We start from the raw sequence: 27,115 nt of genomic DNA on the forward strand, positions 1-27,115 counted from the left end.
TCAGGATATTAAACCTCCTCCATGTATATCTCACTAGGTCAGGGTATTAAACCTCCTCCATGTATATCTCACTAGGTCAGGATATTAAACCTCCTCCATGTATATCTCGCTAAGTCAGGATATTAAACCTCCATATATCCACTAGTTCCAATATAACCATGAAAGACCATGAGGGTGATAGTTTGTAGTGTGATTTCCTTCATGGTCAATTGAGTAATTTATCCGTTATGGTGGAAAATTGCAGGATTATGATATAATAATTGTATTGCATCAAATGGTTGTTTTAGGCAACAGAATAGAGGGTTCTTATAACTATTGTGTGTGTGTGTTCTACTGAGGATGAGCCTCTGGGAGATAACACTGACAGAGGAGATGTACGATGTCTTTTGGGTGATAAAACCTAAAGAGCTTTCCAGAGAACATGAGTTAATGTTTCTGTTCTATACCGTACCAGGGAGACATGGCTCCAGTGTAGAGTCGGATGGCCAGACTCTGGTCTCTACCCAATGAGAACTGTTGACACAGCAGATACTCTCTGTTATGAATTATAGGTATCTTTCATACAAATCTTAACCTTGTGAGCCATTCTATAAATCTGTTGTTCGTCATGTAGGTAGAGGTAAAGGGATGTATCTTAGCTATAAAAGACCTTTGTACTTTTGTCTCTGGGCCCCTCAACGAATCATCTGAGCGTGATTCGTCGACCAGCCATCCTTATCGTAGAGCACTTAACCGATTCACTTTATATGTGTGTGTGTGTTGTATTAACCTGCTCCCTTATTAATAAGTGAATAAAGATTTAGTTTAAGTATAACTCTGACTTGTGTGATCAGTTTGTCCTCATTTCCAGACCGTACTATAATCTCCCATAATAATAATAGGGTCTTGTATTGTTTGAGAGCTTGAGGATTTATTATACAGTTTATATTCTCAAAGATGCGTGGATCATCATTATTTGAACCATATAGATAAATGAGCCATATCTGTTTACTGTCCAATAACATACGATCCAATGACATACGGGGTAAAAACATACGGTCCAATAACATACGGTACAATAACATACGGTCCGATAACATACGGTCCGATAACATACGATCTGATAACATACGGTCCAATGACATACGGTCCAATGACATACGGTCCAATAACACACGGTCCAATGACACACGGTCCAATAACACACGGTCCAATAACACACGGTCCAATAACACACGGTCCAATAACATACGGTCCAATAACATACGGTCCAATAACATATGGTCCAATAACATACGGGGTAATAACATATGGTCCAATAACATACGGGGTAATAACATACTGTAACGACGTTCTTCGTTTGTCGAAAGAGAGTCGGACCGAAATGCAGCGGGTTGGTTACTCATGTTTTTTAATGGAACAAACGCAGTACATGTAATAACTGATACAAATACAAAAAACAACAAAACGGAACGTGAAACCTAATTACAGCCGATCTGGTGAAACTACACAGAGACAGGAACAATCACCCACGAAATACAAAGTGAAACCCAGGCTACCTAAATACGGTTCCCAATTAGAGACAACGAGAATCACCTGACTCTGATTGAGAACCGCCTCAGGCAGCCAAACCTATGCAACACCCCTACTCAGCCGCAATCCCAATAACTAAAAAACCCCACTACGAAATACAACAACATAAACCCATGTCACACCCTGGCCTGACCAACTAATTAACGAAAACACAAAATACTAAGACCAAGGCGTGACAGAACCCCCCCCTAAGGTGCGGACTCCCGGACGCACCTCAAAACCATAGGGAGGGTCCGGGTGGGCGTCTGTCCATGGTGGCGGTTCCGGCTCGGGACGTGGACCCCACTCCATAAATGTCATAGTTCCTCCCCTTCGCGTCCTGGGATAATCCACCCTCGCCGCCGACCATGGCCTAATAGTCCTCACCCAGAACCCCACTGAACTGAGGAGCAGCTCGTGACTGAGGGGCAGCTCGGGACTGAGGCAGCTCGGGACTGAGGAGCAGCTCGGGACTGAGAGGAAACCCAGTACTGAGATGAAGCCCAGCCAGGCAGTTGAATCCGGCAGATCCTGGCTGACTGGCGGATCTGGAAGAGTCTGGCTGACTGGCGGATCTGGAAGAGTCTGGCTGACTGGCAGATCTGGAAGAGTCTGGCTGACTGGCAGATCTGGAAGAGTCTGGCTGACTGGCAGATCTGGAAGAGTCTGGCAGACTGGCAGATCTGGAAGAGTCTGGCAGACTGACGGCTCTGGCTGCTTCATGCTGACTGACGGCTCTGGCTGTTTCATGCTGACTGACGGCTCAGGCTGCTCCATGCAGATTGACAGCTCTGGCGGCTTCTTGCAGACTGACAGCTCTGACTGTTCCATGCAGACTAACAGCTTTGGCAGCTCCTTGCAGACTGGCAGCTCCTTGCAGACTGGCAGCTCCTTGCAGACTGGCAGCTCCTTGCAGCCTGGCAACTCCATGCAGACTGGCAACTCCATGCAGACTGGCAACTCTGGCTGCTCCAAGCAGACTGACAGCTCTGGCTGCCCCATGCAGACTGGCAGCTCTAGCTGCTCCATGCAGACTGGAAGCTCTGGCAGCTCCTTGCAGACTGGCAGCTCCTTGCAGACTGGCAGCTCTAGCTGCTCCATGCAGACTAGCTGCTCCATGCAGACTGGCAGCTCTGGCTGCTCCATGCAGACTGGCAGCTCTAGCTGCTCCATGCAGACTGGCAGATCTGGCTGCTCCATGCAGACTGGCAGCTCTAGCTGCTCCATGCAGACTGGCAGCTCTAGCTGCTCCATGCAGACTGGCAGCTCTGGCTGCTCCATGCAGACTGGCAGCTCAGGCTGCTCCGAACAGGCAGGAGGCTCCGGCAGCGCTGTAGAGGAGGAAGGCTCTAGAAACGCTGAACAGGCGGGAGACTCCGACAGCGCAGGAGAGGGAGAAAGCGTTGGCTGCGCTGAACAGGCGAGGCGCACTGAAGGCCTGGTGCGTGGTACTGGAACTGGTGCTACTGGATCGAGGACACGCACAGCAAGCCTGGTGCGGGGAGCTGCCACCGGAGGACTGGTGTGTGAAGGTGGCACAGGATGGACTGGACCGTGAAGGTGTACTGGAGAGCCTGAATGCAGGACTGGCACAGGACGTGCAAGGCTAGGTAGGTACACAGGAGGCCTAGTACGTGACTCTGGCACATTTTTCACCAGCCGACTAACACGCACCTCAGGACTAGTATGCCATTAAATCCCCGACACGCTCCGTCGGACGAATCTTGTACCTAAAGCACCAAACTAGCAACTCCCTCATTACTCTCTCCTCCAATTTCCCCATTAACTCCTTCACAGTCTCTGCTTCGCTCACCTCCAACACCGGTTCTGGTCTCCTCCTTGGCTCCTCACGATAAACAGGGAGAGTTGGCTCAGGTCTGTCTCCTGACTCAGCCACTCTCCCTCTGAGCCTCCCCCCAAGACATTTTTGGGGCTGATTTTCGGGTTTCGCTCTGCGCCGCCGTGTCTTTCTTTTCGACTCCATTCTCATATAGCCCTCTTTGCACTGCTCCAGCGAATCTCAGGCGGGCTCCGGCACTCTCTCTGGGTCGGCCGTCCAACTGGTACTACTTCCGGGTTGGAGCGAGCGGTCGCATCTACACTTCGGTCCGCAGGTAGTATAACTTTTCATTACATTTCATCACAGTACAACGGTTTGATTTGTCTAATCTTAGCAATTTCTTCTTAGCTAGCTACATAGCCGTCTTTGTATCAAAGATAATTGCGTAATTATCGTATTTCGTCGTCCTAACGTAGTCTACACTGCTATCTGCCCAGCAGCTAGCTAACGTCCACGGTCTACCGAATACCAGCACTGTAGAAACTATTACACTCAACTGAACGACTTGATTAGTGTAGTGTTAGCTAGCTACATAGTTGTCTTTGCTGTCTTCGTATCCAAGATAATTGTGTAGTTTAGAGTGTGTAGACTTAGAGTGATTATCTTAATTTACCGAGGTTAGCTAGCCAGCTATTTGTCGTCCTTAACGTAGGAGATACTGCTAGCTAGCTAGCCAACAGCTAGCCAACGTCTACCGAATAGAACTTCAACAACCCGGTCAACATTCCGCTTCGCTCCACAGGTAGTATCACATTTTCATTTCACTTCATTACAGTACAACGGTTTGATTTGTTTGATCGTAGCTAGCTAGCTACATAGCCGTCTTTGCATCAAAGACAATTGTGTAGTCTAGAGCGATTTTCTAGGTTAGCTAGCCAGCTATTGTCGTTCTTTTAACATAACGTAACGTAATCAACACTGCTAGCTAGCCAGCTAGCCCCCGAATAGCAGCACTGTAGAAACTATTACACTCAACGGAACGACTTGATTAGTGTAGTGTCAACAATGCAGCCACTGCCAGCTAGCCTACAAAGTCAACAACGCAGCCACTGCCAGCTAGCCTACTCCAGCAGTACTGTATCATTTCAATCATTTTAGTCAATAAGATTCTTGCTTCGTAAGCTTAACTTTCTGAACATTCGAGACGTGTAGTCCACTTGTCATTCCAATCTCCTTTGCATTAGCGTAGCCTCTTCTGTAGCCTGTCAACTATGTGTCTATCTATCCCTGTTCTCTCCTCTCTGCACAGACCATACAAACACTCCACACCGCGTGGCCGCGGCCACCCTAATCTGGTGGTCCCAGCGCGCACGACCCACGTGGAGTTCCAGGTCTCCGGTAGCCTCTGGAACTGCCGATCTGCGGCCAACAAGGCAGAGTTCATCTCAGCCTATGCCTCCCTCCAGTCCCTCGACTTCTTGGCACTGACGGAAACATGGATCACCACAGATAACACTGCTACTCCTACTGCTCTCTCTTCGTCCGCCCACGTGTTCTCACACACCCCGAGAGCTTCTGGTCAGCGGGGTGGTGGCACCGGGATCCTCATCTCTCCCAAGTGGTCATTCTCCCTTTCTCCCCTTACCCATCTGTCTATCGCCTCCTTTGAATTCCATGCTGTCACAGTTAAAAAGCCCTTTCAAGCTTAACATCCTTATCATTTATCGCCCTCCAGGTTCCCTTGGAGAGTTCATCAATGAGCTTGATGCCTTGATAAGCTCCTTTCCTGAGGAAGGCTCACCTCTCACAGTCCTGGGCGACTTTAACCTCCCCACGTCTACCTTTGACTCATTCCTCTCTGCCTCCTTCTTTCCACTCCTCTCCTCTTTTGACCTCACCCTCTCACCTTCCCCCCCTACTCACAAGGCAGGCAATACGCTCGACCTCATCTTTACTAGATGCTGTTCTTCCACTAACCTCATTGCAACTCCCCTCCAAGTCTCCGACCACTACCTTGTATCCTTTTCCCTCTCGCTCTCATCCAACACTTCCCACACTGCCCCTACTCGGATGGTATCGCGCCGTCCCAACCTTTGCTCTCTCCCCCGCTACTCTCTCCTCCTCCATCCTATCATCTCTTCCCTCTGCTCAACCTTCTCCAACCTATCTCCTGATTCTGCCTCCTCAACCCTCCTCTCTTCCCTTTCTGCATCCTTTGACTCTCTATGTCCCCTATCCTCCAGGCCGGCTCGGTCCTCCCCTCCCGCTCCGTGGCTCGACGACTCATTGCGAGCTCACAGAACAGGGCTCCGGGCAGCCGAGTGGAAATGGAGGAAAACTCGCCTCCCTGCGGACCTGGCATCCTTTCACTCCCTCCTCTCTACATTTTCCTCCTCTGTCTCTGCTGCTAAAGCCACTTTCTACCACTCTAAATTCCAAGCATCTGCCTCTAACCCTAGGAAGCTCTTTGCCACTTTCTCCTCCCTCCTGAATCCTCCTCCCCCTCCTCCCTCTCCGCAGATGACTTCGTCAACCATTTTGAAAAGAAGGTCGACGACATCCGATCCTCGTTTGCTAAGTCAAACGACACCGCTGGTTCTGCTCACACTGCCCTACCCTGTGCTCTGACCTCTTTCTCCCCTCTCTCTCCAGATGAAATCTCGCTTCTTGTGACGGCCGGCCGCCCAACAACCTGCCCGCTTGACCCTATCCCCTCCTCTCTTCTCCAGACCATTTCCGGAGACCTTCTCCCTTACCTCACCTCGCTCATCAACTCATCCCTGACCGCTGGCTACGTCCCTTCCGTCTTCAAGAGAGCGAGTGTTGCACCCCTTCTGAAAAAACCTACACTCGATCCCTCCGATGTCAACAACTACAGACCAGTATCCCTTCTTTATTTTCTCTCCAAAACTCTTGAACGTGCCGTCCTTGGCCAGCTCTCCCGCTATCTCTCTCAGAATGACCTTCTTGATCCAAATCAGTCAGGTTTCAAGACTAGTCATTCAACTGAGACTGCTCTTCTCTGTATCACGGAGGCGCTCCGCACTGCTAAAGCTAACTCTCTCTCCTCTGCTCTCATCCTTCTAGACCTATCGGCTGCCTTCGATACTGTGAACCATCAGATCCTCCTCTCCACCCTCTCCGAGTTGGGCATCTCCGGCGCGGCCCACGCTTGGATTGCGTCTTACCTGACAGGTCGCTCCTACCAGGTGGAGTGGCGAGAATCTGTCTCCTCACCACGCGCTCTCACCACTGGTGTCCCCCAGGGCTCTGTTCTAGGCCCTCTCCTATTCTCGCTATACACCAAGTCACTTGGCTCTGTCATAACCTCACATGGTCTCTCCTATCATTGCTATGCAGACGACACACAATTAATCTTCTCCTTTCCCCCTTCTGATGACCAGGTGGCGAATCGCATCTCTGCATGTCTGGCAGACATATCAGTGTGGATGACGGATCACCACCTCAAGCTGAACCTCGGCAAGACGGAGCTGCTCTTCCTCCCGGGGAAGGACTGCCCGTTCCATGATCTCGCCATCACGGTTGACAACTCCATTGTGTCCTCCTCCCAGAGCGCTAAGAACCTTGGCGTGATCCTGGACAACACCCTGTTGTTCTCAACTAACATCAAGGCAGTGACCCGTTCCTGTAGGTTCATGCTCTACAACATCCGCAGAGTACGACCCTGCCTCACACAGGAAGCGGCGCAGGTCCTAATCCAGGCACTTGTCATCTCCCGTCTGGATTACTGCAACTCGCTGTTGGCTGGGCTCCCTGCCTGTGCCATTAAACCCCTACAACTCATCCAGAACGCCGCAGCCCGTCTGGTGTTCAACCTTCCCAAGTTCTCTCACGTCACCCTGCTCCTCCGCTCTCTCCACTGGCTTCCAGTTGAAGCTCGCATCCGCTACAAGACCATGGTGCTTGCCTACGGAGCTGTGAGGGGAACGGCACCGCAGTACCTCCAGGCTCTGATCAGGCCCTACACCAAAACAAGGGCACTGCGTTCATCCACCTCTGGCCTGCTCGCCTCCCTACCACTGAGGAAGTACAGTTCCCGCTCAGCCCAGTCAAAACTGTTCGCTGCTCTGGCCCCCCAATGGTGGAACAAACTCCCTCACGGCGCCAGGACAGCGGAGTCAATCACCACCTTCCAGAGACACCTGAAACCCCACCTCTTTAAGGAATAGGATAAAGTAATCCTTCTCACCCCCCCCCCCCCATTAAATGATTTAGATGCAATATTGTAAAGTGGCTGTTCCACTGGATGTCATAAGGTGAATTCACCAATTTGTAAGTCGCTCTGGATAAGAGCGTCTGCCAAATGACTTAAATGTAATGTAAATGTCTATTTCTTCCCACGTCGTATACTCCAAGCCTCTGCTGTCCATAACGTCCTCCCTTCGCTGCTCCAGCTGCCTGTTAACACGCTGCTCGGTCCGTCTATGGTGGGTGATTCTGTAACGACGTTCTTCGTTTGTCGAAAGAGAATCGGACCGAAATGCAGCGTGTTGGTTACTCATGTTTTTTAATGGAACAAACGCGGTACATGAAATAACTGATACAAATACAAAAAACAACAAAACGGAACGTGAAACCTAATTACAGCCTATCTGGTGAAACTACACAGAGACAGGAACAATCACCCACGAAATACAAAGTGAAACCCAGGCTACCTAAATACCTAAACATACGGTACAATAACATACGGTCCAATAACATATGGTCCAATAACATACGGTCCAATAACATACGGGGTAATGACATACGGGGTAATAACATACGGGGTAATAACATACGGGGTAATAACATACGGTCCAATAACATACGGGGTAATAACATACGGGTTAATAACATACGGTCCAATAACATACGGTCCAATAACATACAGGGTAATGACATACGGTCCAATAACATACGGGGTAATAACATACGAGGTAATAACATACGGTCCAATAACATTCGGTCCAATAACATACGAGGTAATAACATACGGTCCAATAACATACGGTCTAATAACATACGGGGTAATAACATACGGGGTAATAACATACGGTCCAATAACATACGGGGTAATAACATACGGTCCAATAACATACGGTCCAATAACATACAGGGTAATGACATACGGTCCAATAACATACGGGGTAATAACATACGGGTTAATAACATACGGTCCAATAACATACAGGGTAATGACATACGGTCCAATAACATACGGTCCAATAACATACGGTCCAATAACATACGGTCCAATAACATACAGGTTAATAACATACGGGTTAATAACATACGGTCCAATAACTTACGGTCCAATAACATACAGGGTAATGACATACGGTCCAATAACATACGGGGTAATAACATACGGGTTAATAACATACGGTCCAATAACATACGGTCCAATAACATACGGTCCAATAACATACGGTCCAATAACATACGGTCCAATAACATACGGTCCAATGACATACGGGGTAATAACATACAGGTTAATAACATACGGTCCAATAACATACGGTCCAATAACATACGGTCCAATAACATACGGTCCAATAACATACGGTCCAATAACATACGGTCCAATGACATACGGTCCAATGACATACGGGGTAATAACATACAGGTTAATAACATACGGGTTAATAACATACGATCCAATAACATACGGTCCAATAACATACAGGTTAATAACATACGGGTTAATAACATACGGTCCAATAACATACGGTCCAATGACATACGGTCCAATAACATACGGGTTAATAACATACGGTCCAATAACATACGGTCCAATAACATGCGGTCCAATGACATACGGGGTAATAACATACGGGTTAATAACATACGGTCCAATGACATACGGGGTAATAACATACGGGTTAATAACATACGGGTTAATAACATACGGTCCAATAACATACGGGTAATAACATACGGTCCAATAACATACGGGTAATAACATACGGTCCAATAACATACGGGTTAATAACATACGGTCCAATGACATACGGGTAATAACATACGGGTAATAACATACGGGTTATTAACATACGGGTTAATAACATATGGTCCAATGACATACGGGTTAATAACATACGGGGTAATAACATACGGTCCAATAACATACGGTCCGATAACATACGGTCCGATAACATACGGTCCAATAACATGCGGTCCGATAACATACGGTCCAATAACATACGGGGTAATAACATACGGGGTAATAACATACGGGTTAATAACATACGATCCAATAACATACGGTCCAATAACATACGGTCCAATGACATACGGTACAATGACATACGGTACAATAACATACGGGTTAATAACATACGGTCCAATGACATACGGGGTAATAACATACGGGTTAATAACATACGGTCCAATAACATACGGTCCAATAACATACGGTCCAATGACATACGGTACAATGACATACGGTACAATAACATACGGGTTAATAACATACGGTCCAATGACATACGGGGTAATAACATACGATCCAATAACATACGATCCAATAACATACGGTCCAATGACATACGGGTTAATAACATACGGTCCAATGACATACGGTCCAATAACATACGGTCCGATAACATACGGTCCGATAACATACGGTCCGATAACATACGGTCCGATAACATACGGTCCGATAACATACGGTCCGATAACATACGGTCCGATAACATACGGTCCGGTAACATACGGTCCAATAACATACGGTCCGATAACATACGGTCCGATAACATACGGTCCGATAACATACGGGGTAATAACATACGGTCCGATAACATACGGTCCGATAACATACGGTCCGATAACATACGGTCCGGTAACATACGGTCCAATAACATACGGGGTAATAACATACGGGTTAATAACATACGGTCCAATAACATACGGTCCAATAACATACAGGGTAATGACATACGGTCCAATAACATACGGGGTAATAACATACGAGGTAATAACATACGGTCCAATAACATTCGGTCCAATAACATACGAGGTAATAACATACGGTCCAATAACATACGGTCTAATAACATACGGGGTAATAACATACGGGGTAATAACATACGGTCCAATAACATACGGGGTAATAACATACGGTCCAATAACATACGGTCCAATAACATACAGGGTAATGACATACGGTCCAATAACATACGGGGTAATAACATACGGGTTAATAACATACGGTCCAATAACATACAGGGTAATGACATACGGTCCAATAACATACGGTCCAATAACATACGGTCCAATAACATACGGTCCAATAACATACAGGTTAATAACATACGGGTTAATAACATACGGTCCAATAACATACGGTCCAATAACATACAGGGTAATGACATACGGTCCAATAACATACGGGGTAATAACATACGGGTTAATAACATACGGTCCAATAACATACGGTCCAATAACATACGGTCCAATAACATACGGTCCAATAACATACGGTCCAATGACATACGGGGTAATAACATACAGGTTAATAACATACGGTCCAATAACATACGGTCCAATAACATACGGTCCAATAACATACGGTCCAATAACATACGGTCCAATAACATACGGTCCAATGACATACGGTCCAATGACATACGGGGTAATAACATACAGGTTAATAACATACGGGTTAATAACATACGATCCAATAACATACGGTCCAATAACATACAGGTTAATAACATACGGGTTAATAACATACGGTCCAATAACATACGGTCCAATGACATACGGTCCAATAACATACGGGTTAATAACATACGGTCCAATAACATACGGTCCAATAACATGCGGTCCAATGACATACGGGGTAATAACATACGGGTTAATAACATACGGTCCAATGACATACGGGGTAATAACATACGGGTTAATAACATACGGGTTAATAACATACGGTCCAATAACATACGGGGTAATAACATACGGTCCAATAACATACGGGGTAATAACATACGGTCCAATAACATACGGGTTAATAACATACGGTCCAATGACATACGGGGTAATAACATACGGGGTAATAACATACGGGTTATTAACATACGGGTTAATAACATATGGTCCAATGACATACGGGTTAATAACATACGGGGTAATAACATACGGTCCAATAACATACGGTCCGATAACATACGGTCCGATAACATACGGTCCAATAACATGCGGTCCGATAACATACGGTCCAATAACATACGGGGTAATAACATACGGGGTAATAACATACGGGTTAATAACATACGATCCAATAACATACGGTCCAATAACATACGGTCCAATGACATACGGTACAATGACATACGGTACAATAACATACGGGTTAATAACATACGGTCCAATGACATACGGGGTAATAACATACGGGTTAATAACATACGGTCCAATAACATACGGTCCAATAACATACGGTCCAATGACATACGGTACAATGACATACGGTACAATAACATACGGGTTAATAACATACGGTCCAATGACATACGGGGTAATAACATACGATCCAATAACATACGATCCAATAACATACGGTCCAATGACATACGGGTTAATAACATACGGTCCAATGACATACGGTCCAATAACATACGGTCCGATAACATACGGTCCGATAACATACGGTCCGATAACATACGGTCCGATAACATACGGTCCGATAACATACGGTCCGATAACATACGGTCCGATAACATACGGTCCGGTAACATACGGTCCAATAACATACGGTCCGATAACATACGGTCCGATAACATACGGTCCGATAACATACGGGGTAATAACATACGGTCCGATAACATACGGTCCGATAACATACGGTCCGGTAACATACGGTCCTGTAACATACGGTCCAGTAACATACGATCCAATAACATACGGTCCAATAACATACGGTCCAATAACATACGGTCCAATAACATACGGTCCAATAACATACGGACCGATAACATACGGTCCGATAACATACGGTCCAATAACATACGGTCCAATAACATACGGTCCAATAACATACGGTCCAATAACATACGGTCCAATATCATACGGTCCAATGACATACGGTCCAATGACATACGGTCCAATAACATACGGTCCAATGACATACGGTACAATGACATACGGTACAATAACATACGGGTTAATAACATACGGTCCAATGACATACGGGGTAATAACATACGATCCAATAACATACGATCCAATAACATACGGTCCGATAACATACGGTCCGATAACATACGGTCCGATAACATACGGTCCGATAACATACGGTCCGATAACATACGGTCCGATAACATACGGTCCGGTAACATACGGTCCGATAACATACGGTCCAATAACATACGGTCCGATAACATACGGTCCAATAACATACGGTCCGATAACATACGGGGTAATAACATACGGTCCGATAACATACGGTCCGATAACATACGGTCCAATAACATACGGTCCAATGACATACGGTACAATGACATACGGTACAATAACATACGGGTTAATAACATACGGTCCAATGACATACGGGGTAATAACATACGATCCAATAACATACGATCCAATAACATACGGTCCAATGACATACGGGTTAATAACATACGGTCCAATGACATACGGTCCAATAACATACGGTCCGATAACATACGGTCCGATAACATACGGTCCGATAACATACGGTCCGATAACATACGGTCCGATAACATACGGTCCGATAACATACGGTCCGGTAACATACGGTCCGATAACATACGGTCCAATAACATACGGTCCGATAACATACGGTCCAATAACATACGGTCCGATAACATACGGGGTAATAACATACGGTCCGATAACATACGGTCCGATAACATACGGTCCGATAACATACGGTCCGGTAACATACGGTCCTGTAACATACGGTCCAGTAACATACGATCCAATAACATACGGTCCAATAACATACGGTCCAATAACATACGGTCCAATAACATACGGTCCAATAACATACGGACCGATAACATACGGTCCGATAACATACGGTCCAATAACATACGGTCCAATAACATATGGTCCAATAACATACGGTCCAATAACATACGGTCCAATATCATACGGTCCAATGACATACGGTCCAATGACATACGGTCCAATGACATACGGTCCAATGACATACTGTCCAATGACATACGGGGTAATAACATACGGTCCGATAACATACGGTCCAATGACATACGGTCCAATGACATACGGTCCATATGTTTGGATGGTAAGAAGTTAGAAATAATATCATCACCCATTTTGAGTGTCTTCACCCACGGGAAAAGTAACCAAGGTATTTTCCCTCTATGTATAGAATGAGTTTCCTGTAACAATAGATATTATATTCCTTCTGTTTTAGGCATGTAAAGACGGATCATCTTTTTTTATTATCTAGAGACATATGGTTTACCCTTTAGCACAGTTAAACCATGTAGATAGAGACATATAGTTGACCCTTTAGTACAGTTAAACCATGTAGATAGAGACATATAGTTGACCCTTTAGTACAGTTAAACTTGGTTAGAGACCTATAGTTTACCCTTTAGCACAGTTAAACCATGTAGATAGAGACATATAGTTTACCCTTTAGCACAGTTAAACATAGTTAGAGACATAATTAAAGTAGGTTACAGTCTTGTAGTTTAGCCTTTAGTACAGTTAAACTTGGTTAGAGACCTATAGTTAACCCTTTAGTACAGTTAAACTTGGTTAGAGACCTATAGTTAACCCTTTAGTACAGTTAAACTTGGTTAGAGACCTATAGTTCACCCTTTAGTACAGTTAAACATGGTTAGAGACCTATAGTTAACCCTTTAGTACAGTTAAACATGGTTAGAGACCTATAGTTAACCATTTAGTACAGTTAAACTTGGTTAGAGACCTATAGTTTACCCTTTAGCACAGTTAAACATAGTTAGATACATAATTAAAGTAGGGTAACAATGTTGTTAGAACAGGCTGAGAGGTACAGAGAGGGGTGAGATGTACTCGTGTGTGTGTGTGTGTGTGTGTGTGTGTGTGTTACCTTGATACACCAGGTGGAATCCTTTGGAGCTGGATTGGCCTTTGGAGGTGAATCGGATCAGAACCTGATTGGATGTTGCCAATGGCAGCGACTCTCCTGAGAATAGAGTGAGAGAGTGGAGTGAGAGAGTGGAGTGAGAGAGTGGAGTGAGAGAGTGAGAGGAGTGTGAGAGTGGAGTGTGAGAGTGGAGTGTGAGAGTGGAGTGTGAGAGTGGAGTGAGAGAGTGGAGTGAGAGAGTGGAGTGAGAGAGTGAGAGGAGTGAGCGAGTGGAGTGAGCGAGTGGAGTGAGCGAGTGGAGTGAGCGAGTGAGAGTGAGCGAGTGAGAGTGAGCGAGAGGAGTGAGCGAGATGAGTGAGAGAGTGGAGTGAGAGTGTGAGAGGAGTGAGAGAGAGAGAGAGTGGAGTGTGAGAGTGGAGTGAGAGTGGAGAGAGAGTGGAGTGAGAGAATGGAGAGAGTAGAGTGAGAGAGTGGAGTGAGAGAGTAGAGTGAGAGAGTAGAGTGAGAGAGACAGATAAACCAACATAAAACACAGGAACAATGTTGAAGTTATCCACCTATGTGTGGGAAACAGGTAAGGTCAAAACAAAGGTATTAAACTACCTGTATGAATCCTGAGATGAAGCCAAAACAAAGTCATGACATCATCAACCCCTGGGGGTAAGTTAGTAGCAGCTGAGCCTGAGCACAAGGTGTAGTATTGGACCTGAATATCATTTCTAGCTTTTCACAGTCACTCGGTCTTCCCTAGTTTCCTACATGCATTGGCTGGCAGTTTTCTGTCTGCAGTGAGTTTCTGTTCGTGTTTCAATTTGACAGACCAAAATACTGTAAATGTGTAGAAAGGGTCACAGATACGTTGACCTCCATCCAGTCAGAGGTCGTCAGCTCTCGTCTCTCCTACATTATCCCCCCCCCTGCATGTCTCCAGAGAAGCATGTATTTACTATAAGTAGACACACAGGATTATATTGGTGTGAGCTGTCTCTCTGTCTGTCTCTCAATTCTCTTCAATTTCAATATAAGGGCTATATATCTGGAAATATATGTTTACATTGTGAAATAAATCAAACAAAAGTGAAAAAACTATGAAAACAATGTTCCAAAAGAAGAGAGACATTTCAAATGTCATATTATATGCAAATAGTTTAAATACAAAAGGGAAAATAAACATAAATAATGGTTGTATTTACAATGGTGTTTGTTCTTCACTGGTTGACCTTTTCTTGTGGCAACAGGTCACAAATCTTGCTGCTGTGATGTCACACTGTGATATTTCACCCAGTAGATGTGGGAGTTTATCAAAATTGTGTTTGTTTTCTAATTCTTTGTGGATCTGTCTAATCTGAGGGAAATATGTCTCTCTAATATGGTCATACATTGGGCAGGAGGTTAGGAAGTGCAGCTCAGTTTCCACCTCATTTTGTGGGCAGTGAGCACATAGCCTGTCTTCTCTTGAGAGCCATGTCTGCCTACGGCGGCCTTTCTCAATAGCAAGGCTATGCTCACTGAGTCTGTACATAGTCAAAGCTTTCCTTAAGTTTGGGTCAGTCACAGTGGTCAGGTATTCTGCCCCTGTATACTCTCTGTGTAGGGCCAAATAGCATTCGAGTTTGCTCTGTTTTTTTGTTAATTCTTTCCAATTGCGTCAAGTAATGATCTTTTTGTTTTCTCATGATTTGTTTTGGTCTAATTGTATCCAGGACCAGCTTGCTTAGGGGACTCTTCTACAGGTTAATTTCTCTGTAAGTGATGGCTTTGTTATGGAAGGTTTGGGAATCGCTTGCTTTTATGTTGTTGTAGAATTTAACATCTCTTTCCTGGATTTTGATAATTAGCAGGTATCGGCCTAATTCTACTCTGCATTATTTGGTGTTTTACATTGTTCACAGAGGACATTTTTGCAGAATTCTGCTTGCAGAGTCTCAATTTGGTGTTTGTCCCATTTTGTGAATTCTTGGTTGGTGAGCGGACCCCAGACCTCACAACCATAAAGGGCAATGGGTTCTATAACTGATTCAAGTATTTTCAGCCAAATCCTAATTGGGATGTTGAATTTTATGTTCCTTTCGATGGCATAGTGTCAGGTTGTACAAGGATCGGAGACAGGCGCAGGAATACGTAATAGAGGGGTTTAATAATCCACAATATGTCATGTAACGGGGACAAAGCCCAAAACAAATTTACACATAAAATACATGTAAACAAACAAAAGAGAGAAAGGGAGGTGGTGAAGTTGTCCGGGCTGGAAGCAGTGACTTGATAGGTGAAGCTGTGTTGTACACAGTGTTGGCAGTCACACCAAGCAGCCGGAGACAGCGCCCAACATGGCCCGTCCTGCTCTGTCGTCACCACGGTTACACTGATTCCGCTGCGGGGCCCTACAGCATGCTGGGTAGTATATTACAGGATGTGCTCAGTGCGCCGTCATGGCGACAGTGTTTAAGAATCGCTATGGTGACAGGTATTAACACAGACAGAGTAGGTGTGGAAAGAGCAGGCGGGAGATCATCAGTTGGCTGTGTCCCAAATTCCACTCTATTCCCTGCAGTATTTAGTGCACTAGATTTGACCAATATGCACTATTATAGGAAAAAGGGTTGCCATTTGGGATGTGATGGAGTGTCTGGTACTGCTACAGTCCGCAGTTTGACTCCAATTGTACATAATGTTTCCATTGTTTACTGTGACCGACATAAGACAGGTGATTTCTCACCTCGATCTGGACAAGGATTTTTTTCTTTATTGAGTCGAACGCAAAGGATGATCTTCCTGGAGCCCAAACACCTGAAACCCCACCTCTTCAAGGAATACCTAGGATAGGATAAGTAATCCTTCTCACCCCCCCCCCCCCCCTTAATGATTTAGATGCACTATTGTAAAGTGGCTGTTCCACTGGATGTCAGAAGGTGAATTCACCAATTTGTAAGTCGCTCTGGATAAGAGCGTCTGCTAAATGACTTAAATGTAATGTAAATGTGAGATGCATCTACTTGCAAGACTACGTCAGCGATTCTGATAATCCACCTCTACCCTCCGTTCTAATGTGAAATCACTGGAGAATAAACTGGATGAGCTCTTTTTTTGAGACCAAAAGGACATTAAAAACATATAAAAATATCTTATGTTTCACTGAGTCGTGCCTGAATGAGGACATGGGTTTTCATCGGCAAGGCAGAACAGCAGCCTCCAATGGTCTATGTCGACGCGGCCCACTAACAAGGACTGTGCCACCGACTCCGTGGCTGATGTAAGTAATTAATTTGAGCGCGTTAACCCTTGCAAGGCTGCCTGCACAGACGGCATCCCCAGCCATGCCCGCAGAGCAGCACAGCCCAACTGACTGTTTTTACAGACATATTCAGTCTCTCCCTATCACAGTCTGTTGTCCCCACTTTCTTTAAGATATACAGCATCTTCAAGATATACTTTCTTCAAGATGTACAGCATTTCTCATTTCATTACCCAAGAAAATGAAAGAAACTGAACTAAATGACTATCTCCGCGTAGAACTCACTTCTTCATGCGCTACAAGATGTTTGCTCAGGATTATATCACCTCTACCTGATACCAGAGTGTATCAGACCCACTTACATTTGCTTACTGCCCCAATAGACCCACAGACGATGCAATCGCCATTACTCTGCCTGGGGCGGCAGGGTAGCCTAGTGGTTAGAGCGTTGGACTAGTAAACGGAAGGTTGCAAGTTCAAACCCCCGAGCTGACAAAACCCTGTCGTTCTGCCCCTGAACAGGCAGTTAACCCACTGTTCCCAGGCCGTCATTGAAAATAATAATTTGTTCTTAACTGACTTGCCTGGTTAAATAAAATAAAAACTCTGCACACTTCCCTAACCCATCTGGACAAGAGGAATACCCATGTAAGAATGATATTCATTGACTATAGCTTAGGATTCAACACCATATAGTAACCTCCTCTCTCCAAGCTCATCATCAAGCCGGAGGCCCTGGGTCTCAACCCCGCCCTGTGCAACTGACGAGCCGCCCTCAGGTGGTGAGGGTAGGAAACAACAGCTCCACTTTGCTGATCTTCAACACAGGGGCCCCACAAGGGTGCGTGCTCAGACCCTCCTGTACTCCCTGTTCACCCATGACTGTGTGGCCACGCACGCCTCCAACTCAATGAAACAACAGTAGTAGGCATGATTACCAACAATGACGAGACGGCCTACAGGGAGGAGGTGAGGGCCCTGGGAGAATGAAAGGAAAACATCAACATCAACGAAGGAACTGATGGTGGACTTCAGGAAACAGCAGAGGGAACACCCCCCTAACCACATCGACGGGACCGCAGTAGAGAAGGTAAAAAGCTTCAAGTTCCTCGGCATACACATCACTGACCATCTGACAGACAGTGTGGTGAAGAAGGTGCAACAGCGCCTCTTCAACCTCAGGATGCTGACGAAATTTGTCTTGTCACCTAAAACCCTCACAAACTTCTACAGATGCACAGCATCCTGGCGGGCTGTATCACCGCCTGGTACAGCAACTGCTCCAACCAAAACTGTTGGGCTCTCCAGAGGGTGGGGTGGTCTGCACAACGCATCACCGGGGGCAAACTACCTGCCCTCCAGGACACCTAGACCACCCGATGTTACAGGAAGGCCATACAGATCATCAAGGACAACACCCACCCGAGCCACTGCCTGTTCACCCCGCTATTATCCAGAATGCGAGGTCAGTACAGGTGCATCAAAGCTGGGACCGAGAGACTGAAAAACAGCTTCTATCTCAGGGCCATCAGACTGTTAAATAGCTACCACCATCACGGACACAGGCTTCCAACTTCTTACGTAACCCTAAGAGGCTGCTGCCCATATACATAGACTTGGAATCACTGGCCACCTTAAAAATGATTAAATAATGTTTGCATACTGCTTTACTCATCTCACCTGTATATACTGTATTCTATTCTACTCTATATTAGTCAAAGCCACTCCCACATTGTTCAATCTATTTCATTCCATTCTTTTACTTTTAGATTTGTGTGTATTGTTAGATACTACTGCACTGTTGGAGCTAGAAACACAAGTATTTAGTTAGATATCACTGTACTGTTGGAGCTAGAAACACAAGCATTTAGTTAGATATTACTGTACTGTTGGAGCTAGAAACACAAGCATTTAGTTAGATATTACTGTTGGAGCTAGGAACACAAGTATTTAGTTAGATATTACTGTACTGTGGAGCTAGGAACACAAGCATTTAGTTAGATATTACAACACTGTTGGAGCCTGGAACACAAGCATTTAAGTTAGATATTACTACACTGTTGGAGCTAGAAACACAATCATTTAGTTAGATATTACTGTTGGAGCTAGGACCACAAGTATTTAGTTAGATATTACTACACTGTTGGAGCTAGAAACACAAGCATTTAGTTAGATATCACTGTACTGTTGGAGCTAGAAACACAAGCATTTAGTTAGATATTACTACACTGTTGGAGCTAGAAACACAAGCATTTAGTTAGATATTACTACACTGTTGGAGCTAGAAACACAAGCATTTAGTTAGATATTTCTACACTGTTGGAGCTAGAAACACAAGCATTTAGTTAGATATCACTGTACTGTTGGAGCTAGGAACACCAGCATTTAGTTAGATATTACTACACTGTTGGAGCTAGAAACACAAGCATTTAGTTAGATATCACTGTACTGTTGGAGCTAGGAACACCAGCATTTAGTTAGATATTACTGCACTGTTGGAGCTAGAAACACAAGCATTTAGTTAGATACTACTGTACTGTTGGAGCTAGAAACACAAGCATTTAGTTAGATATCACTGTACTGTTGGAGCTAGGAACACAAGCATTTAGTTAGATATTACTGTACTGTTGGAGCTAGAAACACAAGCATTTAGTTAGATATCACTGTACTGTTGGAGCTAGAAACACAAGCATTTAGTTAGATATTACTGCACTGTTGGAGCTAGAAACACAATCATTTAGTTAGATATCACTGTACTGTTGGAGCTAGAAACACAAGCATTTAGTTAGATATTACTGTACTGTTGGAGCTAGGAACACAAGCATTTAGTTAGATATCACTGTACTGTTGGAGCTAGAAACACAAGCATTTCACTACACCCGCAATAACATCTGCTAAACATGAGTATGCGACCAATACAATTTGATTTTATTTTGATTTGATATGCTTGGTTAGAGACTACGGAGCTGCCAAGACCACTTTATGTATCCCTCTCTGTCTGTTTATGGAGCTGTAAAAGGTGTATTCTGTAGCTGCTGACAGGAACCTGGAGGTTTATCCTGTCTGTCATGGAGGCAATGAGAGATGGAAAATTGCACTATAAGATTGGAGGATTTTTCTTGATCTCACTGTCTTCTCTCTTCCTCTTCCTCTTCCTCTAAATCCCTCTTCCTCATCCTCTAAATCCCTCTTCTCTCTTCCTCTGCCTCTAAATCCCTCTTCTCTCTCCCTCTGCCTCTAAATCCCTCTTCTCTCTTCCTCTGCCTCTTAATCCCTCTTCCTCTTCCTCTAAATCCCTCTTCTCTCTTCCTCTGCCTCTTAATCCCTCTTCTCTCTGCCTCTTAATCCCTCTTCTCTCTTCCTTTGAATCCCTCTTCACTCTTACTCTAAATCTCTCTTCCTCTTCCTCTATATCACTCTTCTCTTTTCCTCTCTCTCTGTCCCTCTATCATCCCTCTCTCTCTGTCCCTCTCTCTCCGGGCCTCTCTCTCCGGGCCTCTCTCTCCGGGCCTCTATCTCCGGCACTCTCTCTCCGGCTATCTCGCTCCGGCCCTCCCACACAGCTGGTTGGTACGCCCTCAATACAGCTGGTTGGTAAGCCCTCCACACACAGCTGGTTGGTACGTCCTAAACACAGCTGGTTGGTACGCCCTCCACACACAGCTGGTTGGTACGCCCTCAATACAGCTGGTTGGTACGCCCTCAATACAGCTGGTTGGTACGCCCTCCACACACAGCTGGTTGGTACGCCCTCACACACAGCTGGTTGGTATGCCCTCCACACACAGATGGTTGGTACGCCCTCACACACAGCTGGTTGGTACGCCCTCCACACACAGATGGTTGGTACGCCCTCAATACAGCTGGGTGGTACGCCCTGCACACACAGCTGGTTGGTATGCCCTCCACACACAGATGGTTGGTACGCCCTCACACACAGCTGGTTGGTACGTCCTTCACACACAGCTGGTTGGTACGCCCTCCACACACAGCTGGTTGGTACGCCCTCCACACACAGCTGGTTGGTACGTCCCCACACACAGCTGGTTGGAACCTCCCCACACACAGCTGGTTGGTACGCCCCCCACACAGCTGGTTGGTACGCCCCCACACACAGCTGGTTGGTACGCCCCCACACCCTGCTGGTTGGTACGCCCTCCACACAGCTGGTTGGTTCGCCCTCACACACACAGCTGGTTGGTACGCCCTCACACACACAGCTGGTGTCTACCTGTGTGTCTGCGCGTGTGTTTGTTTACCTGTGTGTGTACCTGTGTGTGTGTGTACCTGTGTGTGTGTGTGTGTGTGTGTGTGTGTGTGTCTACCTGTGTGTCTACCTGTGTGTGTGTACCTGTGTGTGTCTACCTGTGTGTGCGTACCTGTGTGTGTGTACCTGTGTGTGTGTACCTGTGTGTGCTTACCTGTGTGTGTGTACCTGTGTGTGTGTGTACCTGTGTGTGTGTACCTGTATGTGTGTGTGTGTGTGTGTGTGTGTGTGTGTGTGTGTGTGTGTGTGTGTGTGTGTGTGTGTGTGTGTGTGTGTGTGTGTGTGTGTGTGTGTGTGTGTGTGTGTGTGTGTGTGTGTCTACCTGTGTGTCTACCTGTGTGTCTACCTGTGTGTCTACCTGTGTGTCTACCTGTGTGTGCGTACCTGTGTGTGCGTACCTGTGTGTGCGTACCTGTGTGTGTACCTGTGTGTGTGTACCTGTGCGTACCTGTACCTGTGTGTGTGTGTGTGTGTGTGTGTGTGTGTCTACCTGTGTGTCTACCTGTGTGTCTACCTGTGTGTGTGTACCTGTGTGTGCGTACCTGTGTGTGTGTACCTGTGTGTGTGTACCTGTGTGTGTACCTGTGTGTGCGTACCTGTGTGTGTACCTGTGTGTGCGTACCTGTGTGTGTGTACCTGTGTGTGTGTGTACCTGTGTGTGTCCCAGACAGGGAACTGAGGACTCTGGAATGCTGCGTTGCTCCGTCGTAGATTTCCACTACGTCATTCAGAGCCGTCTGGAAGAACGCAAACTGGCTGAACACCACTGAAGAAGACAGAGAAGAATGAAAACAGGAAGTTAAATGTTATGCAATTATCAAATACTTGTTTCAAATTATACCATCATAGGAAACTCGATATTGATAAATTGACATTTCAACACCTTAGGAGATTGCTAAGATCACCAATGGTTGAATAGATGGATGAAAGCAATATGCTGAGAGAGAGAGACACAGACAGACAGACAGACAGACAGACAGACAGACAGACAGACAGACAGACAGACAGACAGACAGACAGACAGAGCAGGAGATGTAGATGGATACGTAGTGATCTGGGTCATCTAGATAGAAATGAGACTCAGACAGAAACATGACTCATCTAGTTAGAAACATGACTCATGTTGACAGAAACATGACTCATCTAGTTAGAAACATGACTCATCTAGTTAGAAACATGACTCATCTAGTTAGAAACATGACTCATCTAGACAGAAACATGACTAATCTAGATAGAAACATGACTCATCTAGACAGAAACATGACTCATCGAAACATGAGTCATCTAGACAGAAACATGACTCATCTAGTCAGAAACATGACTCATCTAGATAGAAACATGACTCATCTAGACAGAAACATGACTCATCGAAACATGAGTCATCTAGACAGAAACATGACTCATCTAGACAGAAACATGACTAATCTAGATAGAAACATGACTCATCTAGACAGAAACATGACTCATCGAAACATGAGTCATCTAGACAGAAACATGACTAATCTAGATAGAAACATGACTCATCTAGACAGAAACATGACTCATCGAAACATGACTCATCTAGACAGAAACATGACTCATCTAGACAGAAACATGACTCATCTAGATATAAATGTGACTCATCTAGATAGAAACATGACTCATCTAGATATAAATGTGACTCATCTAGATAGAAACATGACTCATCTAGATATAAATGTGACTCATCTAGACAGAAACATGACTAATCTAGACAGAAACATGACTCATCTAAATAGAAACATGACTCATCTAGTTAGAAACATGACTCATCTAGTTAGAAACATGACTCATCTAGACAGAAACATGACTGATCTACATGACTCATCTAGACAGAAACATGACTCATCTAGATAGAAACATGACTCATCTAGTTAGAAACATGACTCATCTAGAAAGAAACATGACTGATCTACATGACTTATCTAGACAGAAACATGACTCATCTAGATAGAAACATGACCCTATCTAGTTAGAAACAGGACTCATCTAGACAGAAACATGACTCATCTAGACAGAAACATGAGTCATCTAGTTAGAAACAGGACTCATCTAGACAGAAACATGAGTCATCTAGTTAGAAACATGACTTATCTAGACAGAAACATGACTCATCTAGATATAAATGTGACTCATCTAGATAGAAACATGACTCATCTAGATATAAATGTGACTCATCTAGACAGAAACATGACTCATCTAGACAGAAACATGACTCATCTAAATAGAAACATGACTCATCTAGTTAGAAACATGACTCATCTAGTTAGAAACATGACTCATCTAGACAGAAACATGACTGATCTACATGACTCATCTAGACAGAAACATGACTCATCTAGATAGAAACATGACTCATCTAGTTAGAAACATGACTCATCTAGAAAGAAACATGACTGATCTACATGACTTATCTAGACAGAAACATGACTCATCTAGATAGAAACATGACCCTATCTAGTTAGAAACAGGACTCATCTAGACAGAAACATGACTCATCTAGACAGAAACATGAGTCATCTAGTTAGAAACAGGACTCATCTAGACAGAAACATGAGTCATCTAGTTAGAAACATGACTTATCTAGACAGAAACATGACTCATCTAGATATAAATGTGACTCATCTAGTTAGAAACAGGACTCATCTAGACAGAAACATGACTCATCTAGACAGAAACATGACTCATCTAGACAGAAACATGACTCATCTAGACAGAAACATGACTGATCTACATGACTCATCTAGACAGAAACATGACTCATCTAGACAGAAACATGACTGATCTACATGACTCATCTTGACAGAAACATGACTCATCGAAGAGTAATAGAAATGAGACTCAGACAGAGACATGACTCATCTACACATGACTCATCTAGATAGAACACTACTTTAGACCAGAGCCCTATAGAACCCGATTTTCAATATAGTACACTACTTTAGACCAGAGCCCTATGGAACCCTATTCCCTATATATTGTGCACTACTTTAGACCAGAGCCCTATGGAACCCTATTCCCTATATAGTGCACTACTTTAGACCAGAGCCCTATGGAACCCTATTCCCTATATAGTGCACTACTTTAGACCAGAACCCTATGGCACCCTATTCCCTATATATAGTGCACTACTTTAGACCAGAGCCCTATGGAACCCTATTCCCTATATAGTGCACTACTTTAGACCAGAGCCCTATGGAACCCTATTCCCTATATAGTGCACTACTTTAGACCAGAACCCTATGGCACCCTATTCCCTATATATAGTGCACTACTTTAGACCAGAGCCCTATGGAACCCTATTCCCTATATATAGTGCACTACTTCTGATCATGGACCATGAGGTGCATTATTTAGGAGATAAGGAACCATTTCGGCTTCATCCTCCGTCATTAGACTGGCCAAATGCAAAAAGCTCATTATCACCCTGTACCCTCTGAGAGAGATGAGGAAGGAGAGGCCGGGGAGAGGGTACGCACAGTGGTTCCTCAATTAAATGTTTAAAGCTGAAACACTTGTGGTAGATGGTGGCAGATTGTGTTTGTTTTATTTATGAAATGTACTAGTTTATTTAGACAATATTAGTTTCGGTTTGGCCTATTTAGCAGACTTTTCCTCAACATCAAGCTATTTTTTGTCAGCACAGAGCAGAGTGACTCACTCATTCCTGGCTTTGGATCAAAATGAATAAGTAGTATAATTGATTTCTGATTGTCTTTTTATTAATGAAGAAATGTTTTGACCAAGTTAATCTGCTCATGTTGTCTTTGTTCAATTATTTGTGATATTGTGGTTACAATTAAGAATGTCTGTCTGTCTTTCTGTCTGCAATTCAGACAGACAGACAGACAGACAGACAGACAGACAGACAGACAGACAGACAGACAGACAGACAGACAGACAGACAGACAGACAGACAGACAGACAGACAGACAGACAGACAGACAGACAGACAGACAGACATTCTGGTCTAAAGTAGTGCACTATATAGGGAATAGGGCTCTGGTCTAAAGTAGTGCACTACATAGGGAATAGGGCTCTGGTCTATAGTAGTGCACTATATAGGGAATAGGGCTCTGGTCTATAGCAGTACCACTATATAGGGAATAGGGCTCTGGTCTAAAGTAGTGCACTATATAGGGAATAGGGCTCTGGTCTATAGTAGTGCACTATATAGGGAATAGGGCTCTGGTCTATAGCAGTACCACTATATAGGGAATAGGGCTCTGGTCTAAAGTAGTGCACTATATAGGGAATAGGGCTCTGGTCTAAAGTAGTGCACTATATAGGGAATAGGGCTCTGGTCTATAGCAGTACCACTATATAGGGAATAGGGCTCTGGTCTAAAGTAGTGCACTATATAGGGAATAGGGCTCTGGTCTAAAGTAGTGCACTATATAGGGAATAGGGCTCTGGTCTAAAGTAGTGCACTATATAGGGAATAGGGCTCTGGTCTAAAGTAGTGCACTATATAGGGAATAGGGCTCTGGTCTAAAGTAGTGCACTATATAGGGAATAGGGCTCTGGTCTATAGTAGTGCACTATATAGGGAATAGGGCTCTGGTCTATAGCAGTACCACTATATAGGGAATAGGGCTCTGGTCTAAAGTAGTGCACTATATAGGGAATAGGGCTCTGGTCTATAGTAGTGCACTATATAGGGAATAGGGCTCTGGTCTATAGCAGTACCACTATATAGGGAATAGGGCTCTGGTCTAAAGTAGTGCACTATATAGGGAATAGGGCTCTGGTCTATAGTAGTGCACTATATAGGGAATAGGGCTCTGGTCTATAGTAGTGCACTCTATAGGGAATAGGGCTCTGGTCTATAGTAGTGCACTATATAGGGAATAGGGCTCTGGTCTATAGTAGTGCACTCTATAGGGAATAGGGCTCTGGTCTATAGTAGTGCACTCTATAGGGAATAGGGCTCTGGTCTATAGTAGTGCACTCTATAGGGAATAGGTCTCTGGTCTAAAGTAGTGCACTATATAGGGAATAGGGCTCTGGTCTATAGTAGTGCACTATATAGGGAATAGGGCTCTGGTCTAAAGTAGTGCACTATATAGGGAATAGGGCTCTGGTCTATAGCAGTACCACTATATAGGGAATAGGGCTCTGGTCTAAAGTAGTGCACTATATAGGGAATAGGGCTCTGGTCTATAGCAGTACCACTATATAGGGAATAGGGCTCTGGTC

General features: G+C 44.7%; 1 protein-coding gene across 1 annotated transcript in view; it reads right to left on the reverse strand.

Moving 5' to 3' along the window:
* The window catches only part of LOC135549478 (CUB and sushi domain-containing protein 1-like), a 1,027,892-nt gene that overhangs the window by 293,950 nt on the left and 706,827 nt on the right, over positions 1–27,115 (reverse strand). The window contains 2 exon segments of the mRNA XM_064979475.1: positions 14,403–14,498; positions 22,551–22,664. Coding sequence (XP_064835547.1) covers positions 14,403–14,498; positions 22,551–22,664 — 210 coding nt within the window.

This window comes from Oncorhynchus masou, chromosome 12, assembly GCF_036934945.1.
Source record: "Oncorhynchus masou masou isolate Uvic2021 chromosome 12, UVic_Omas_1.1, whole genome shotgun sequence".
Classification (NCBI taxonomy): domain Eukaryota; kingdom Metazoa; phylum Chordata; class Actinopteri; order Salmoniformes; family Salmonidae; genus Oncorhynchus; species Oncorhynchus masou.